General features: G+C 51.6%; 1 protein-coding gene across 4 annotated transcripts in view; it reads left to right on the top strand.

Annotated features, from left to right (window-relative positions):
- The first annotated feature begins 1,455 nt into the window (after positions 1-1,455).
- Positions 1,456-20,442, top strand: part of DIP2C (disco interacting protein 2 homolog C) — a 419,803-nt gene continuing 400,816 nt past the window's right edge. The window contains exon 1 of one of the 4 annotated variants that reach the window (XM_055353740.2): positions 1,456-1,790. In XM_055353740.2, coding sequence (XP_055209715.1) covers positions 1,706-1,790 — 85 coding nt within the window. In that variant the 5' untranslated portion in view covers positions 1,456-1,705. The remainder of the gene's footprint in view (positions 1,791-20,442) is intronic. The other 3 variants (XM_055353742.2, XM_055353743.2, XM_055353744.2) reach the window with 3 other exon arrangements.

Genomic DNA, 20,442 nt, shown 5'->3' with positions numbered 1-20,442 from the left:
AGGTGGGTGAGGCATGGGCTCTGTCCTCCAGGCGCTTACACTCACAGAGAATACAGAGAAGATAAAAAAGGTCAAACGTGATGAGGGCGGGAAGTGGCCGGTGCAGGAAGAGAAAGGAGAGAGATTGTTCTGGACCTGGGCTCAGGGATGGCTGTGGGTGGCAGGGGCAGAGAAGGGGCAGGCTCTCCGGGGTGGAGGCCGGGAGCAGAGGTGCTGCGGGTCAGCCGCGTTGTTTGCAGGAGCCGGAGTGTGGAGGCCGCAAGGCTGCCGTGCAGGTGGGTCCCGGCTGGTGGGGGCTCCGGTCGAAGCGGGGTGGGGGGGTGGTGGGGGGTAGGGGGTAGGGGGGTGAGGTGGGGGACCTGTGTTCCTGCGGCCCACTCTGAAAGGGGAGTGAGTGCAGCTGGGCCTCAGGCAGCCAGCGCTGGCCAATGTCCCGCGGAGGACGGGGAGGCGAGGAGGTCTTTAGGAAGCTCTGGGCCTAAGGGAGGGGCCGGGCTGGGAAGAGGGGGTACAAGGATGAAAAGGAGGCCAGGTCGTCGGGGCTTTGTGCAACAGACTGGGGAGGATGTGTGGAGACAGAAGATGATGATGAAGACAACGGGGGCGGTTCTGAGAAGCAGGTAGATACTAAGGGTCACTGGAAGCAGCTGGCTTCATTTAGGGTTTGTGGCGTTTGGGGTGTCTAGGGGCTTCCAGGGAAGTTTGCTCAGTGGACAGTTGGAGATGCGAGGGCCTCCCCAGATGGTCAGGACTAGAGGCACAGATGGGGCTTCAGCCTCGCCGAGGTGGCACTGAGGCTGGGAGCTGATGGCCCCACAAGGAGAAGGACGGTGGGAACCCTGGGGCCTGCAGCCTGTCCCGGGAGGGCTGGAGCCAGGCTTTTCGGGCCCACCTGGCATTTGGAGATTAGGTGACCCAACCTTGTCTTCCCATCCCCTTTTCACAGATGGGGACACTGACCCGCCAGGCAAAGGCTCAGAGTCGCTCAAGGTCATCTGCTGGTCGCTGCATTCGAAACTTCCAGCCTAGCGCTCCGTCTCCGCCTCTTAAAATGTTCATTAGCAAAAAACCAGCCCTCCAAGACCCGGGGCACTGCGAGTTTTCGCGCAGACGTCAAGCTGCGGCTCCAGGACGTGATTTTCGCAGGGCGCCGGGTGGACCAGGCTCTGGGGCCGGGCCCGCAGGCTCCGCTGGACGCGCAGAACCCAGGACAGACAAGACCGCCCCGCCCCGCCCCGCCCCGCGGGCCCCGAGCCCCCAACCCGCCCCCGAGCGCGCCCCCGGGAGCGCGCGCTTCGCTGACGCGGCCGCGCGCCCCCCTGCGCCCCCCCCGCGCGCTCCCGCTCCTGCGCGTCCTCGCGCGCCCCGCCCCCGCGGCCCCGTGACGCGCGCGCGCAGAGACGCTCCCGTCGGGCCGGGGCCGAGAGCAGCAGGGCCGGGGCCGGGTCCGCAGCGCCTGCGGGGAGGGGCCGAGCGCGCGCGGGGCGGGCCGGGGCCCGTGGGGCGCGGGGGCGCGCGAGGCGGCCGTGGCGGGGCCGCGCTGAGGAGGCGCCGAGGGGAGGGAGGTCCCTGCGCGCCCGCCGCCCGCCTCCCGCGCCCGCGCCGCCGCCTCCTCCTCGGTGCGGTTCCGCCGGGCGCGAGGAGCCGCCGAGACCTCCGCCTGCGAACAAAGAGGAGGCCGTGCGGGGCGCGGCGCCCGCGGAGCATGGCGGACCGCAGCCTGGAGGGCATGGCGCTGCCCCTGGAGGTGCGGGCGCGCCTGGCCGAGCTGGAGCTGGAGCTGTCGGAAGGTAACCGGGCCCCCGCCCCGGGCCGGGCCGCGCTGTCACCGGGGAGGGCCGCGCGCGGAGGGCTGGGGGCGCGGGGCCTGCGGCGGGGCGGGGGCCGGGCCCGGAGGGGGAGGTGCGACCCCAGCCCGGAGCGTGCGCATCCCCCGGACCCCCAGACCCCGCGCCCTAGGGACGTTTGTGAGGCCGCGATCCCCCGCGCTCTGGGGACGTTTGTGGGGCCGCGATTCCCCGCGCCCTGGGGGTGTCTGTGGGGCCTGGGATCCCCTCGCGCTCTGGGGGTGTTTGTGGGGCCGCGATCCCCCGCGCCCTGGGATGTTTGTGGGGCCGCGAACCCCCCGCGCCCTGGGGGTGTCTGTGGGGCCTGGGCGCCGCGCGGTGGGGGCGCAGGATGCAGCGGGCCCGGCGGGATCGGCCTTCCCGTGCGCTCTGCGCTGGAGCCGCGGCGTCCTTGGTGCAGCAGCGCGGTGCGCGCCACCTCCTCGCTGGAGGGTTCGGCCTGGAACGCCCGGCCTGATTTCAATGCGAAACTTGTCGTTGGACCCCGGGTTCGATCTCTGGTGGCTCAGGCCGTGCAGCGGTCCTGGCGCGGCCCGGGGGATCCCACCCCCATTGTTCGCGGGCGCTGCGCGGGGAGGGCTGGGCGGAATCGTCAACCTCCCCCCGGGCCGGGCTCCGGCCTTGCCGTCCTGGTCCTGTCGTAGGAGGGTTTGTGGCAGATCAGCCACCGCGGTCTTATGGAGGGTTGTGTACGCCTCTTATTTGCTCTTCATGGCGGAGATCATGTGCTCAACTGTCATAAGTTTCAGATCGGGCTTTGCCAGGTCTTTTCCCCAAAACCACTGAAGTTCCCAAATCTGAAATGTTTGATGTGCATTTAGCCGTCTCCGGGCTCATCCTGGTCAGGCCATTCCTGTAACGTGGGGTGGGGTGGGGGTGGGCCGGCGCGTCTCACATTTATATTTGGAGCAGTTTAGCATGGTGAACTTTTTTTGGGTAACGGTTTTGTGAGGGCCGGCAGCCAGAAAGTAAATTCATTCGTGCCAATTTTCACCGGCAGGGAGGAGCTGGTGTTGACTTTATGTTTTCCTTTTTAACACTTTCAGGGCAAAGAAGGGAGTGAGCAGGGGCCATGGTGTGCAGCCAACTGCCTTTCCAGACTTCTGGGGACGGGAAATGGTCCTGTTTTTCAGTTTCAGATGTGGGGTTCCGCGAGGTGTGTCAGTGTCCTGTAACGTGACACAGTTGGGGGGGGGGGCGGGCAGAGTCTTCCAGGCCTGTGGGCTTGGCTGCTGCCCTCCTGAGGAGCTGAGGATGAGGAGGGCATGGCTAGGAGGCGGGAGATGCCCTGTGCAGGGTTCGGATGTAAACTGGTAAGTAGATTGTGCAGTGCAGACAGCTCGTTTGGTGGGTAAGGAGTGTATCATTTGCAAAAGGCCCACCCTGGTTATCTGATTGTGTCAGCCTTGGGTAGGTTTCCCAGCTCGCGTCTCGGCCCAGGTGCACCCCTGCCTGCAGCACCCTCCGTGTTCGCTGTCTCAGGACAGGGGCTTCTTTGCTGCCTGCATCACACTGATGTGAAGTGTCAGTGCCCCATCCATGTCAGCAGAGCGTAGCGCCCCTGAGCTCAGCAGGGCGAGCCCCATCTGAGGGTTCCCCCACCCACTGCTAGCCCAGAAGTTGGACCCACATTTGTTCCCAGAGTCTGGGATGTCGCTGGGAATGGGTGTCCTGTGTTGGGCATTGTGGCCTTTCGAGGTGATGACACTTGCCTGTCAGTTGCTCTTGGAGGGTGAGTGATACTGTCTTGCTGCCCAGACGATGGCAAAGCCACTTTCGACGAAGGTGTGCTCAGCCGAATTCCCCGTGAACACCTTGCGTCTGTACAGGTTTTTTAAAAAGGGCTTAATGAGTTTCTTATTGAGAGACCAGGCAGAGAAAGGGGTGTGTGTGTTTGCATGCAGGAAGCCTAATTATGTTTTTTCCTTCCACATGAATCTTGCTGAGATCTGAGCTACACATTTAAGAAGAAAGGGTGAGAGGGTTGCTCCGTGGCTCTATTCAGCCTCTCTGCACCCTCCGGCCTGTGCTGGCCCCACTGCCTCATCTGTTCGCTGGATGGTCTTTAACTTTGCTGTGAAGTGTGGGTTTGCCCAGGTTGAGTTTATGGGGGTAGTGCTGTAAGGTCGTTTGGAATTCTCTGTCTCATGACCACATAAAACAGTTTTACGGGCTTAAATTAGATGAATCAACTTGTTTTCCAGTATTGCTTAATAGAAATCCAAGAATTGAAGGATCAAAAATCTGTGTTTCTTTATGTTATTGGACTTCAAAAATTCCTCAATGTATCTGCTTTCAGAGTGAAAGCTGAAAACAGCTGTTAATGCTGAATTATTTCCCATCTTCAATCAAAATTCAAGTGGAGAGAATTCTTTAAGTTGGTTGTCATCATTTTATTAAAATATCAGAAAATATTATAGAAACATATGTGGAATTTCCAGTGCTCATTTCCTACAGAGGAGGATGGAAAAAGTTCCATTTTAAGCACATAACATAGACTGAAGGAAAGAGTAGAGCATTCCCCTGAGGTTCCTGCGTGGGCTGCCAGCCTGCGTGGGTTACGCATGGTGTAGGTTTCTAGACCCTGGTCCAGTTCTGCTGTGCCCGCCTGCTGGGCGCCGTTACATGCACTGCTGGTGTCCTGCTTTGCAGGGCTGCAGGGGCACTTCCTGCTGCGGGGCCGAGGGCTCCATCCTTCTTCCACTGCCTGTCCCTGTCCCGTGCCCCGTGCCCCCTCACAGGGGAAGATGAGGCCAGCTCACACCACACAGCACGCGGCCAGCAAAACACAAGGGCTCTCTGTGGGGAGAAGTGCTGGGCAGCCCTCTCGTGGGAGCTGATGGCCTCGAATCCGTGTGGGGATACATTCAGGGTGTGTGGCCGGAGGGGGGGTCATCTCCTCACATACTTGGGTCTGAGTGTGAGCCAGGGAGGAGGCTGTGCAAGTAAGGAGGCCACACGGGTCAGGAGGCTGTGCGGGTGGGGAGGCTGTGCAGGTAAGGAGGCCACACAGGTCAGGAGGCTGTGCAGGTAAGGAGGCCACACAGGTCAGGAGGCTGTGCGGGTGGGGAGGCTGTGCGGGTGGGGAGGCTGTGCAGGTAAGGAGGCCACACGGGTCAGGAGGCTGTGCAGGTAAGGAGGCCACACGGGTCAGGAGGCTGTGTGGGTGGGGAGGTTGTACGGGTGGGGAGGCTGTGTGGGTCAGGAGGCTGTGTGGGTGCGGAGGCTGTGCGGGTAAGGAGGCCACACAGGTCAGGAGGCTGTGCGGGTGCGGAGGCTGTGTGGGTGGGGAGGCCATGAGGGTGCGGAGGCCCCTCGGGTGAGGAGGCTGTGCAGGTGGGAAGGCTGTGCTAGTGGAGAGGCCCCGCAGGTGGAGAGGCCGTGAGGGTGCGGAGGCCCTGCGGCTGAGGAGGCCCTGCAGGTGAGGAGGCCATGAAGGTGGGGAGGCCTCCAGGTGATCTGGAGCTCCATTCTGGGGAGGGTCAAGGAATGAGAGGGCTGTGGCAGCTGCTTTCTCATACTCCTTTCCCCAGAATATTTTCTTCTCCCTTCTCTTCCCTACATTTTTGCCCTTTATAATTGGGTATTCTTTTTTGTGGCTTTAAAGGGCCTAAAAATAATTTCATTAATAACTGATACTTTACATGGAATTGCCAAACAAATTGGAGCGGAAGCAGAAAACTTCCCCATAAAGACAAACTCATGTCTTATTTATTTTTTAATTTTTGAGACAGGGTCTCACTCTGTCTCCCATGCTGGAGTGCAGTGGTATGAGCTCAACTCACTGCAACCTCCGCCTCCTGAGTTCAAGTGGTTCTCGTGCCTCACTTCTTGAGTAGCTGGGATTACAGGTGCCCGCCACAATACCTGGCTAATTTTTGTACCTTTGTAGAGATGGGTTTTCATCATGTTGGCTAGGCTGGTCTCGAACTCTTTACCTCAGGTGATCTGCCCGCCTTGACCTCCCAAAGTGCTGGGATTGCAGGCATGAGCCACTGTGCCCAGCCTCATGTCTTCTTCTTCTTATTATTATTATTTTAAAAAGGATTGCATTTAGCTGTTGATTCAAATTAGAAAGTAAGTTTCTCTGTTGACTGGTCACTGATCTTTTTGGGCAGTGCATGCTTCAGAAGGAGCTCTTTCCCATTTGTTTAGGAGGCGCTGAATTATTTTGATAGAACTCATAATATAGCCTGCAAAAATTGTTGGTTTTTGGCGGAAGAGAAGTTTTGAAAAATAGGTGCCATGCTTTGTACTCTGTGGCTTTGGTAATTGTCAGCGTGTTCCATGCCCACTGACTGCATCCTCCATGCTCTGCTCTGCTAATTAATGTAGCCGATTCCTTCAGCGATCAGTTATGCTCCACAGTAGTGCAGCCTAATGTTTTTTCAGCAGGGGAGAACCTGCTCGCAGAGGGAGGTGAAGGCTCGCGCACGTGCCCGGTCTTCCTGTGTTGGTTGAGGGACCTGTGTGCGTGTGTTTATATATATATATATATATATTTTTTTTTTGGGGGACAAAGTTTCACTCTTGTTGCCCAGGCTGGGTTGCAGTGGTGCAATCTCGGCTAACTGCAACCTTCGCCTCCTGGGTTCAAGTGATTCTCCTGCCTCAGCCTCTCAAGTAGCTGGGACTACAGGTGCCCGCCACCACACCCGGCTAATTTTTTGTATTTTTGGTAGAGATGGGGTTTCACCATGTTGGCCAGGCTGGTCTCGAACTCCTGACCTCAGGTGATCCCCCTGCCTCAGCCTCCCAAAGTATTGGGATTACAGGCGTGAGCCACCGTGCCTGGCTGTGTGTGTTACTATTAGCACATATGAATACGTGTCAAGTACAGAGACATGGTCTTCACACAGCCTGCACGTTGCTGTCACCAAAGAGTGGATCCTAAAATGATGGCCCAGTGGGAGGTTTGTAGGTTTTGGGGGTGGCTTTTTCAGGACACTTGGCACAAGGTCACAGATATTTGTGGCTTTCGAATGGAGTTCTGCCCCCAGCACCCCCAGCCCTGTGCATTTCTTGGAGGTTCCACCCTGCACAGTGAGGAAGTCACACGCCTGTGTAAGAGCTGACCTGGGGGCCGCCTTCCAGAGCCTAAGAGAAGGTCCTGAGGGCTCTGTACACATTATTTTCGTTGAAAAGAAATAGTTTACTCTGAAAAAACAAATGTGCGAAAGCTGAGCTTCATTGAGCCTCACGGACAGTTTGTTGTAACTGAGAGGAGGGTGGGAGGGTCAGTGGGTTCCGGAGGGTGAGGTCTTCTTGGCCAGGTAGCGTTGTTACATCTATCTGAAAGTCACAGATAACTAAGTATCAAGTCGTCACAGATATTTAAGTATCCTGAATGAGATGGCTACCTGCATGATGCATTGAAAACATCATCACTGGTTGCATGCAAGGTGCATTGAAAACATTGTGACCTGCACAGTGGCAGCACTGATATGTGTGGGCTTCTGAACGTGTGGACTGGAATGTTAAGAGTCCTTCAGAGTTATGACAATAGTTTGATTTGAATGTTCTTTTCTTGGCGAATAAATGCTATACGTCAAATTTAGCCAGGAAGCTAGGAAAGCGAACCCACACGAAGGGCACAGGCCCATAGGCTGCTCCAGGCGCCGTTAGGGGCCCGAGCCACGCGCTTCCCACTCAGCCTCCTGAGAGCCATGACGGCGTCTCTGTTCTGCCTCACACTGGACTTGCTAGTTTCATATTCTTGTTATGGTTCCGAGGCTACAAGCGGTTGGATTCTGTGAGTCACTCTCTGTCTTCCTCCTCCCAGCTGCTTTCAAATGGGTCGTCTCTTTTTTTAGAACTGATTTTTTTAAGCAGTGATTTATGGGGTGAGTTGTAGCGCTCTCCTGAACTGCAGAGGGAGCGCATTGAGGAACCTGGGTTTTGATGCTGTGCACATTGGCTGAGTCACCAGCCCAGGGCCCCGTCAGTCCCATTATTAAGCTCATTTCTTGCTCTTCTCATCGTTACTCAGACGCCTTTAAAAAAGCAAACTCTTGCTTGCCGTCACTGGCTGAGTTTGGCAAATGGGTGTTTACCCTGGAAAGACGGTCATTTTGTCCTCTGGAACGTCTATGGCGCCCTTTGGTGACGTGGTTGGTTTCTGACCACTCTATCTCGTGGGTGTCCTTCCTGCTTCCACCTTCCCTTCCCGAACGCCTCCACCTCCAGGGCTTTAATCTTCCTTCTGTGTGTGTGCCATGCAGAGTTTATGACTATTGTGCCAGTGCCCTGTTTTTTTTTCTGCTGAGGGCCAAAAACTTGCTACATCTCAAAAGAAGTAATTGCATCCATTTGTTGGTGATGATCATAAACAGTGCCCTTTAAGGGAGACTAATTGGTAAACCCGGCTGCTGTGAGTAGAAAGACCGCTGTGGCCGCGGAACGAGGGCTCCGCCTCTTCGGAGCCTGCACAACCGTCCTGCCTTCTTTCTTCAATATCCAGTAGGGGAGTTAATTTTAATAAGCCCTTGAAACCAACAAGGCAGGAAAGTGCTAAGACATTGAGTTGTGAGATTTACAATTACAACCAGCAGCCTCTCATTTTCCCTTCGCTGGGGGTTGCTGCTTCGGTTTTGGGCTGCGGGATATGTTGGTAGTGACATCGGCCCTTTGTGCTGCGCGACTCATAAATTGAGATAATTTTTTTACTAAGTGCTTTGTGTGGTAGATATGAAAATGGGGAAAGAAGGAACACTGTCCAGGGTAGAGAGGCGTGGAGAGATGCTGTGATTGATGGTAGGTCTTTTCTTTTGGGCTCCTGGTTTTAAATCATTTTTTGTTTCGCTAATAGCTTGGAAGATGGTTTTTGTGTCTTAATTAAAAGATTGAAGACTGTGGGCCAGACCCAAACTAATTCCATTGGCATCAGAGAGAGGGATTCTTTACATATTTATCTATAGGCACGATTGATTTTTTTTTTTTTTTTTTGCCGAATTATCTGGTTAGTCAAATCATATATTAGAGAAGTAATATACCATTAAAAGTTAAAAAATAAAAAATGTATCTGTAAACATATCCCCCTTCCATTCCAGTCTTTGTCTCTGTGTAATTTTAGAATCCTTGAGCCATGACATACATAGAGTTTGTATTCTTTTAATATCTTGCTACTTCATCGTTTTAATGTTTAATCTTTGGGTTGATGTATCACAGTTTACTTGACCATTTCTTACAGGTGTTTGGTTTAGTTTTTTTTTTTTTTCCTTTAACTTTAATGTAAATTTGGGTGTTTGGCTGGTAGTTTTAGCAGGATTTAAGGCAGAGCCTCAGTTAAGGCCTTGTATCGATTTATGGTCCCTAGTTTGAGGAGGGAGGTGGCAATCTGCCCTTTCTTCTAAAATTGATATGTTAAATCACAATGGACATTTACTTGATTTTGAGCACTTGGGGCTCCCCTGGGGTTCACTGGTGTTGCAAGGTCAGGGCCGGGGATCTTCTGCTGGAGAGGCCCCAGCGTGCCCAGCGCAGGGTCCTGAGTGCGTTGCTGCAGGAAGAAGCCCTGGCCTTTGTCCTCCAGCGGCCGTTGCTCTGGGAAGAGCTGGTTGCTCCAGGAATGAGGTCTATGCTCTGAAGCCCATGGTCAGCAGACCAGCAAAGGTCAGCACAGAAGACCTTATTATGTGAATCATTCATTTAACAAGCATTCATGGAATACACACTCCATGCAGTTGGAACTTAGAGTGGAAGGCCATCAGCTCACTGTTGCCTGAGCAGAGGCTTGGTCTCTGGGTCCCTGTTGCAGCCTCCGCTCCTAGGAGATGCACGGTGAGTGTTGGGGGACCCTCCACAGGCACAGTTGCCAAACAGGGACCTCTCCCAAGGGCGTCAGCCCTGGGCCCTGAGCTCTGAAGAGGAGGAAGGCATTCCTGGGGCCAACTTCCCTTCTGGATGCTGAGCTCTGCACAGAGAGAAACTCTTCCACAATCACTGCAGTGAAGTTCATAAAACAAATAACACTTTAGAGACTGGGGTCTGTGTTCCCTGGAATTTCCGTGGCCATAGATGGTGGCTGTACCATGTGACTGAGGGTCTGTGTTCCCTGGAATTTCCGTGGCCATAGATGGTGGCTGTACCATGTGACTGAGGGTCTGTGTTCCCTGGAATTTCCGTGGCCGTAGATGGTGGCTGTACCATGTGACTGAGGGTCTGTGTTCCCTGGAATTTCCGTGGCCGTAGATGGTGGCTGTACCATGTGACTGAGGGTCTGTGTTCCCTGGAATTTCCATGGCCGTAGATGGTGGCTGTACCATGTGACTGAGGGTCTGTGTTCCCTGGAATTTCCATGGCCATAGATGGTGGCTGTACCATGTAACTGAGGGGCTGCATTCCCTGGAATTTCTGTGGCCGCAGGTGGTGGCTGCACCATGGGACTGGGGTCTATGTTCCCTGGAATTTCTGTGGCCGCAGGTGGTGGCTGCACCATGGGACTGGGGTCTATGTTCCCTGGAATTTCTGTGGCCATAGATGGTGGCTGCACCATGTGACTGAGGGTCTGCATTCCCTGGAATTTCTGTGGCCATAGGTGGTGGCTGCACCATGCGACTGAGGGTCTGTGTTCCCTGCAATTTCCGTGGCCATAGGTGGTGGCTGCACCATGTAGCTGAGGGGCTGCATTCCCTGGAATTTCTGTGGCCGCAGGTGATGGCTGCACCATGGGACTGAGGGTCTGCATTCCTCGGAATTTCTGTGGCCATAGATGGTGGCCGTACCATGCAACTGGGGCCTGCATTCCCTGGAATTTCTGTGGCCTCAGGCGGTGGCTGCACCAAGCAACTGGGGCCTGCATTCCCTGGAATTTCCATGGCCACAGGTGGTGGCTGTACCAGGCAACTGGGGCCTGCATTCCCTGGAATTTCCATGGCCACAGGTGGTGGCTGTACCAGGCAACTGGGGTCTGCATTCCCTGGAATTTCCGTGGCCACAGGCAGTGGCTGCACCATGTGTCAGGTCCTCTGTCTCAGGAGTTGGTGCCATTGTCTCTATTACTTCCTCGCCTGACACAGAGCGGCAGTTCCTGACTTTACCACTCCCAGGAAGCACACAGGCAAAACAATTCAGAACAATCTGTTTTGAATCCTTGTTTTATTTCCCCATTCCCCTTCTCATCGCATGGAAATTCACATCCCTGTAAAGCTGAAAATGGTGTGGATCTCCCCTGATGGTCTTTCCAAGGAATTATCAGCAGGTAAACTAGACTGTGTGGGCCAGTTTACCTGAAATGAAAACAGAAACGTCACTGGGCTTTGCTGGGAGATTCAGCGTCTTTGTCAGTGATAGAATCATCCTAAGCAGGTTGTTTGTTGTGCTGCAGATCCACACGGTTAGCTGTGTTGGGATTAAACTTACCCAGTGCGGACAGTGTAGCTTAATCCTCGTGGAAGGGTGTCAAGTACATTGAAGAGCAGCTGCCGAGCCTGCCATTGTTGGGAGAGGGGCCGGTGCATCTCTCACTTGGCCCAGTGCTGCAGGAGGCCGGGCTCATGTCAGGCCGTGCGTGTGAGCGGGTTGGATTTTTAGCATGCTGGGACGGTAAAGCACAAACATCTATTTTTAACTTGTGGGTGACCTTCTTCTGTGCTGCTTGAGTCTCTGTGGGCCTTTCTCTGCTTCCTTCCTGAGGAGTCTGTGCCAGGGTCCCAAGAGTTCTCTGGGCTGCACTTCTGTGCCTGCCTGCTCAGGAGCCTCCTCCTGGTGGCTGTGGGACCGGGCTGGGCCCACACTGTCAGCATCGTCCAGGGTAAGCAAGCCCATCCCTCCCCACCTCAGTGTCCCCAGCTGTTGAACGGGGCTAATAAACCGACTGTCAGGATTAATGTGGATCAGATGCGCTCATCTCACAGCCCTGCTTGGTAAATAGCCGCTTCCACTCTGTCCTCCAATGTGGTCCTCCATTTATTTTCTTTACCTCCATTTATCCAGGCAATTCCAGGTGACAGTGACTATCAAGAAGGGCGTACAGAGGAAATCTGTGGAAGGGAGCTCGAGGAGCAGACATGGGCACAGGGAACGCAGTGCGGGGAGCACGGGTGCGGGGAGCATGGGCATGGGGAGCACAGATGGGCGTGGGGAGGACGGATGCAGGGAGCATGGGCATGGGGAGCACAGATGGGTGTGGGGAGCATGGGCATGGGGAGGATGAGTGCGGGGAGCACGGGTGTGGGGAGCATGGGCATAGGGAGCACAGATGGGTGCAGGGAGCACAGGTGTGGGGAGCATGGGTGTGGGGAGGACGGGTGCGGGGAGCATGGGCATGGGGAGCATGGGCGCGGGGAGCAGAGATGGGTGCGGGGAGCACGGGTGTGGGGAGCATGGGCGCGGGGAGGACGGGTGCGGGGAGCATGGGTGTGGGGAGCAGAGATGGGCGTGGGGAGCATGGGTGTGGGGAGCACAGATGGGCACGGGGAGGACGGATGCAGGGAGCATGGGCGCGGGGAGGACGGGTGCGGGGATCATGGGTGTGGGGAGCAGAGATGGGTGTGGGGAGCAGAGATGGGTGCGGGGAGCACGAGTGTGGGGAGGATGGGCGCAGGGAGGATGGGTGTGGGGAGCATGGGCGCAGGGGGGATGGGTGCGGGGAGCATGGGTGTGGGGAGCACAGATGGGCGCGGGGAGCATGGGTGCGGGGAGCATGGGCGCGGGGAGCAGAGGTGTGGGGAGCATGGGCGTGGGGAGGACGGGTGCAGGGAGCCTGGGTGTGGGGAGCAGAGATGGGCGCGGGGAGCCTGGGTGTGGGGAGCATGGGCGCGGGGAGGACGGGTGTGGGGAGCATGGGCACATGGAGGACGGGTGTGGGGAGCATGGGCACGGGGAGGACGGACGCGGGCAGCATGGGCGCGAAGAGGACGGGTGTGGGGAGCAGGGGCGCAGGGAGGATGGGTGCGGGGAGCATGGGCTTTGGGAGCAGAGATGGGCACGGGGAGCACGGGTGTGGGGAGCATGGGCGTGGGGAGAACGGGTGTGGGGAGCATGGGCGCGGGGAGCATGGGCGTGGGGAGCATGGGCGCAGGGAGGATGGGTGCGGGAGCATGGACATGGGGAGCAGAGATGCGCACGGGGAGCACGAGTGTGGGGAGCATGGGCGCAGGGAGGACGGGCGCGGGGAGCATGGGCATGGGGAGTAGAGATGGGCGCGGGGAGCACAGGTGTGGGGAGCTTGGGTGCGGGGAGGACGGGTGCTGGGAGCACAGGGTATGGAGAGCACGTGTGTGCTTCCTCTGCTCTGACAGATGCTGCCGAACACGTACTCTGTGCTCAGTTGGGTCAGAGCCTCAGTGCCTCTTTTTAAAAAAATTCTTTCTTTTTTTAAAGATAGGACTTCTCTCTTCCTGGTGGCCCCTTTTAGTCGATACTCTTTTAAGCCTGCTTTTCCAGAGGAAAGCTGGGAAGGATGGCCTATATAGGTTCCAGTCTGGGCATATCTGGAAGAATGGCCTGTTTTAGGTTTGAGTCTGGTGTATCTGGGGACATCTTTGAACTTCCACTCAGAGTTCCAGAGCCACCTGTAGGGACTCCCCAAATGTCTGCTGGGACTTTCCCCACTGCTCGGGGATGATGAAGAGCAGGACCTCACCCTGCCACGACCTCTGAGGTCCTCCTTCCTGGAGGGCAGTGCCTTGGTGGCCAGTGTGTGCAGGAGGCTGGGCTGGCACCTTCAGGCTATGCTCTGCAGCGGGGGCTCATGACACGGGCATTCTTGTGCTCTGCACTGGGACTGGTGACATGGGGCATCCTCATGCACTGGACCACGCCGGGTGCACATGAGCCAGACAGCTCCTGGAATTCGGAGCCTGGCTCTGTCTCAGGCCACCCACCTGTCTGTGGCACTTCTGGGGGATTGTGGGGACTGTATGAGTCTGTGTCTCCACCCTCACTGGCTGGACACCTGTGCCAGGCTGGGGCTTTATGTTTCACCATCCCCTGTCCCGAGTTGTGTGAATATTTATTTTCATTACCTACTCTCATAAGCTTTCCTTTTTAAATAAAAAAATCAGAGACAGACTTTGAAGTTCCCTGGCCCCACCCTTTGTGGACCTAATGGTATTGCAGAAATTATGGCTTCAACTATGTATGATAACTGGGACTACTTTAAAAGTAACATAAAGGAACAAGGTGGAGTGTCGTGTCCGTTTCAAGCAGTACATCATGCTGGATTCTTAAGTGAACATTATCAGGCTTTCAACACATTTTCTCTTTTTATTTACTTTGGAGAATATAATGGATACTCAGAAGCTGTTGGGATTTAGTAACAGGAAGTCATCCTTAAGGAGCTATTTAAGCAAGGGGGCAGTTGGAGTAAATATAAGTTATGAACACACACCTATTCCAAACCAGAGAAATAAAGGCTTCAATTGTGCTGGGGTTGAAACTTGGTGGCTAGTGTGTCTTTCCTGCCCACAGTGACTGTGGCAGTGCTGTGGGCAGGAAATTCTGGAAACAAGACTTGGTGCCAGTGGTAGTTTTTGTGGTGATTCATTTGCTTTCAGCTCAAGTAACTATAGTCTTCTTTGCAAATGGCTAGGTCTCCACCAATGGACCACAACATTGACATAGGACAAATGAGAAATAGCACTTGGGTTTTTAACAATTATTCTTTTTAATGGACACATTATAGTACATATCTATGGGATACAGCGTGGTATTTCAATACATGTTTATCATGTGTAATTAGCAAATCAGGGTAATTAGCATGTCCATCATCTCAAACATTTGTTATTTCTTAATGGTGGGAATCTTCAAAATCCTCTCTTCTAGCTGCTTGAAAATATACAATAAATTGTAAACTATAGTCACCCTACAAGGCTATAGAACACTAAACCTTATTTTTCCTATCTAGATGTAATTTTGTATCCATTAGCCAACCTCTCCCTTTCTCCCTTCCCGCCACCCTTTCCTGTCTCTAGAATCCACTATTCTACCCTCAGAGGGTAGAATATTATTTTCCTCATAGAGATCTTTAATCCTCTTGGTTAGATTTCTTCTGAGGTATTTTTATTTTTATTGTATATTTTTGTAGCTAAATGCGATTGCTTTCTTGATTTCTTTTTCCACTGGCTCACTGTTGGTCTATAGAAATGCTACTGATTTTTATATGTTCATTTTGTATTCTGTAAGTTTACTGAATTTGTTTATCAGTTCAAAGAGATTTTTGCTGGAGTCTTTTTTTTTTTTTAATATATAAGAGCATATTGTCTGAAAACAGACAATTAGAGTTCCTCCTTTCCACTTTGGGTGCCCTCGATTTCTTTCTCTTGCCTGATTGCTCTTGACTAGGACTTTCAGTACTGTGTTGAATAGGAGTGGTACAAGTGGGCGTCCTTGTCTTGCTACAGATCTCAGAGAAAAAGCTTACTGTTTCCCCATTCAGTATTATGTTAGCTGTGGGTTTGTCACATATGGCCTTTATTGTGTTGAGGTATGTTTCCTTCAGTGCCTAGTTTGTTGAGAGTTTTTATCATGAAGCAGCGTTGAATTTTATCAAATGCTTTTTCTATATCTATTGAAATGATCCTATGGTTTTTGTCCTTAATTCTGTTGATGTGATGTAGCGTGTTTATTGGTTTGTGTTTGTTGAGCCATCCTTGCATCCTGGGATAAATCCCACTTGATCATGGTGTATAATCTTTTTGATTTGCTGTTGGATTCAGTTTGTTAGTATTTCGTTGAGGATTTTTGCATCTGTATTCATCAGGGATATTGACCTATAGTTTTCTCTTTTTATTGTGTCCTTGTCTTACTTTGGTATCAGGGTAATGGTGGCCTTGAAGAATGAACTTGGCAGAATTCCATCCTCTTCAATATTTTTGGAATAGTTTGAGAAGAATTGAAATAAAAATTTGTAGAATTCAGCTGTGAAGCCACCTAGTCCTGGGGTTTTCTTTGTTGGGAGACTTTTTATTATTACTTAGTCATACATGTTACTCATTATTGGTCTGTTTAGGATTTCCGTTTCTTCTTGGTTCCGTCTTGGTAGGTTGTACGTGTCCAGGAATCTATCGATTTCCTCTAGGTTTTCCAATCTGTTGACATACAGTTGTTCATAATAGTCGCCAGTGAGCCCTTGTATTTCTGTGGTATCAATAGTAATTCTCTTTTTCTGTTTCTAATTTTACTTATTTGGGATTTCTTTTTTTTTTCTTAGTGTAGCTAATGGTTTGTCTATTTTATTTATCTTTTCAAAAAACCAACATTTTTTCCGATCTTTTGTATTTTTTAATTTTATTTAGTTCCTCTTTGATCTTTGTTATTTCTTTTCTCCTACCACTTTTGGATTTGATTTGTTCTTGCTCTTCTAGCTCATTGCAGTTCATTGTTAGGTTGTTTATTTTAAATCTTTTTTTTAATGTAGGAGTTTATTGCTATAAGCTTTCCTCTTAATACTGCTTTTGCTCTATACCATAGGCTTTGATATGTTGTGTTTCCGTTTTCATTTGTTTCAATACATTTTTAAATTTCCTTCTTAATTTCTTCATTGACCCACTGGCTATTCAAGGGCATATTATTTAATTTCTATGTATTTATACAGTTTTGAAAGTTCTTTTTGTTGATTTATAGCTTTATTCTGTTACAGTCTGAGAATATCCTAGATGTGATTTCAATTTTAAAAAAATGTATTGAGACTTATTTTGTAGCCTAGCATGTGATTGATTCTAGAGAATGTTCCATGTGCTGAGGAGAAGAATGTGCATTTTGTATCTGTTGGATGAAATGTTCTGAAATGTCTGTTAGGTCCCTTTGGTCTATACTGTACTTTAAATTCGATATTTTGTTGTTATTTTCTGTCTAGATGATCTCCAGTGCTGAGAGTGGGGTTTTGAAGCCCCTACTATTGTTGTGTTGGTGTCTCTCTGTCTCTCTCTCTCTCTATAAATATATACATATATATATATATTTGAGATGGAGTTTTGCTCTTGTTGCTTAGGCTGGAGTGCAGTGGTGCAATCTCAACTCATTGCAACCTCCACCTCCCGAGTTCAAGTGATCCTCCTGCCTCAGCCTCCCAAGTAGCTGGGATTGCAGGCATGTGCCACCATGCTCGGTTAATTTTTTGTATTTAGTAGAGACAGGGCTTTACCATGTTGGCCAGGCTGGTCTTGAACTCCTGACCTCAGGTGATCCACCTGCCTCCGCCCCCCAAAGTGCTGGGATTACAAGTGTGAGGCACCACGCCCGGCCTCTCTCTCTATTTAGATCTACTAATATTTGCTTTATATATCTGGGTGCTTTGTTGTTGGGTGCACATATATTTGTAATTGTTATGTCCTCTTGCTGTGTTGATTTCTTTATCATTATATAATTACCTTTTTGTCTCCTTTTTACAGTTTTTAACTTAAATTGTGATTAATCTGAAATAAATATAGCCACTCTTGCTCACTTTTGATTTCCATTAATGTGGAACATGTTTTTCCATCCTTCATGTTTAGTCTATGTATGTCTTTACAGCTGAAGTGAGTTTTTTGTAGGCAGCATATAGTTGGTTTTTCTTTTTTTAAATACACTCAGCCAGTCTATATCTTTTAATTGGAGTGCTTGGGGTTATTTTGCTATTGATATCACAGTCCAGACATTAAGATTTTCTCACTTAGTTACTTGTAAACAAATTAATATGAAAAGGAAGTAGAGTTTTTCTTTTGTCTCTTTGAAGATAGTGATAGATTATTATTTTGATTTCCATACAAGTGAGGGACTCACCATGCCTGTTGGAATTTTAGAATTTCTTTCCTGTTATTAGGAACAGCAATGATCTGTAATGAGTTCCTGGAATCCTCCAGTGATGGTCTGAATATCTTAAAAGTTTCCTTTCATGTCTCGTTTTCTATTTCTCCCCTAGTAGCCATGCACCCGGGGCAGGAGATGGCCTTGCATTTCCTTGTTTTCTTGATGATTGGTTAGGTTTAGTGTTTGACACAGTTAGGATTCTGGATAAAATCAGCCCTTCTGGAAAGTGTGTAAGTCAAACAAGGACGTTCTGGTGGCGTTATACAGGTTTCCCATGCCCCATGAGTACAGGAATAGCTCCCTGGGGAAGGAGTATGGGCACATGATGGCAGGGAGCCATTCTTGGATGGCCCCATCTTCTGCAGGAATTCTCATGCAGGGAGAAGAAGCACACGGCGACTGAGCGGGTAGGGATTCTGCTGATAGTTTTGATTGTTATGATTTGCTCCTGAAAGGTGATGTGGGATGAAGAGCAATATTTAGAATGCTGACATTCCTTGAAACAAAGATATAGAAAAAATCTTATAATTGTAGAGTGCCTTGTCGTTTTCAGCTGCTCTCATGTGGATCCCTTTTCGTCCTTCTGAAATGCTTTCCCAGGAGACAGCATTGCTCTCTTTGTACAGATGAGGAGACTGGGTTTCAAATGGTTAGGAATTCATCGCAGGCATTGGAATCTTTGGTTTCCTGGAACATTTTCTATTCAAGTATAGACCACGTGGCCTCTAAAGGCTGGCTCACTCTTAACACCAAGATTGGGGATCCAGCCTCACCTCTGGGGTGGGCGGCAGGAGCTCCACAGCCATCCTGGGTGCTCTGGGGTGGGGTGGCTGAGCTGTGGCAGCCCCTCCCAGCTGAGCAGCAAGGCCGGGGAAAGCTCATTCCGTCCCCCTTGGTTCTAACCAGGTAGAGGCTTACACTGCACATTTCCTTAGCTGGGAACCTTTAGAACTTTACATTTAAAATCTAATCTGTGATCCAGGGGGTAGATACATGGGTATTCACTGTACAATTCCTACATTTTTTGTACATTTAATTTTTTTTATGTGTGTCATGGATGACAAAAGAAATGCAACCTCTCTGAGTTAGCTTTTCTGTATAGCACCTTCTAGAATCAGGAGGCTGGATAGGGTTTAGTTTCATCAGAAATCTTAATGTTTCTGGTCAAGAGATGGCACTATTAAATTCTTGGTTGTGTGGTTTCTGGGAAAGAAATATTCTAAATGAGTTCCAGGAATCACCTCTGTGGCATTTCTACAGGAAAAGTGACCACTCTTGAAGCTTCGTCATCACTCTCAAGAATGATTGTGATGGTTTCTAAGCGGTCACCAGCCAATCTTTAGTTCTTTTATGCAGAGTGCTTTCATTCCGAGTGAAGTGCCCTTCTGTTTAATGGTGACCTCCAGTTATTACAGGGATTGCAGCCGCATTTGATGGATGTGAACCTGCTCATCTCTGGCTCCCCAGCTTCGCCTCTGGGGTGGGCGGCAGGAGCTCCACAGCCATCCTGGGTGCTCTGAGGTGGGGAGTCCCTAGTGGGAGTGGACGGTGCATGGCCGGGACGTTCCTGTCCGATGTTCCACACTGGCGTGCGCGCGTCTCTGGCCTGTTTCGTTCGTCCGTGGGTCTGTGGCGTTTTCTCCGTGCGTGCCTCTGCGGCGCGTTTCCTCCATCCGTGCGTCTGTGGTGTTTCTTCCGTCCCTGCGTCGGTGGTGTTTCTTTCATCCGTGTGTCTGTGGTGTTTCCTCTGTCCATGCGTCTGTGGCCTGTTTCCTCCGTCCATGTGTCTATGACGCTTCCTCCCTCCGTGCGTCTGTGGCCTGTTTCCTCCGTCCGTGCGTCTGTGGCCTGTTTCCTCCGTCCGTGCGTCTGTGGCCTGTTTCCGCCGTCCGTGCGTCTGTGGCCTGTTTCCTCCGTCCGTGCGTCTGTGGCGTTTCCTCCGTCCGTGCGTCTGTGGCGTTTCCTCCGTCCGTGCGTCTGTGGCCTGTTTCCTCCCTCCGTGCGTCTGTGACGTTTCCTCCGTCCGTGCGTCTGTGACGTTTCCTCCGTCCGTGCGTCTGTGGCCTGTTTCCTCCGACCGTGCGTCTGTGACGTTTCCTCCGTCCGTGCGTCTGTGACGTTTCCTCCGTCCGTGCGTCTGTGACGTTTCCTCCGTCCGTGCGTCTGTGGCCTGTTTCCTCCGTCCGTGCGTCTGTGGCATTTCCTCCGTCTGTGGATCTGTGGCGTTTCCTCTGTCTCTGAGCCTGTGGCCTGTTTTCTCCGTCCACGCTGGAGGCCGTCGCTTCTCTCTAGTCACCACTTACTGATCGCTCTCTGTATGCTGAGCCTGTGTCAGGCGTGTGGCATGTGTCCCCTGTGTGGCAGGGGTTTGCGTGACACACAGGGACACACGCTCGGGGAGCCGCAGGGATGGGGTCATAGCCACGTAGCGGAGCCCTCGGTCTGAGGGGCTTGGTGCCCACCCAGCTCTTCCTGAAGCAGCCTCGGGGCAGACCCCAGCTCTGCTTCCTCTCCTGGAGGCACCTCATGAAGTAAATTAAGCAAAACCAAGGTAGGAAACGGTTTTGAAATGAGACCTGGTTTCAGGTGTGTGTGGTCATTTCTCTTTACATGTTTACTTCATATACCGTGAATGATATACTTTTCCACCGGGTATAACAATTAATTACCAGCCATTACTGGTACAAAATTCCATGAAGGATATTTGAGAAGGGCATAGTCTCAAAAACATGCTTTATTTTCACAGCTGTGATTTGCATGATAAAGCTGTCAGGACTGTGACTTTCTTTTGTTATTTTTATTTTTAGACCCTTGAAAGGAAGTTATTTAGTGATTACTTAAAATTGTGAAAATAATCTAATGATTA

Source organism: Gorilla gorilla, chromosome 8 (genome assembly GCF_029281585.2).
Source record: "Gorilla gorilla gorilla isolate KB3781 chromosome 8, NHGRI_mGorGor1-v2.1_pri, whole genome shotgun sequence".
Classification (NCBI taxonomy): Eukaryota; Metazoa; Chordata; class Mammalia; order Primates; family Hominidae; genus Gorilla; species Gorilla gorilla.
Note: the sequence above shows the minus strand (reverse complement) of the source record. Positions and strands in the feature narration are given on the sequence as shown.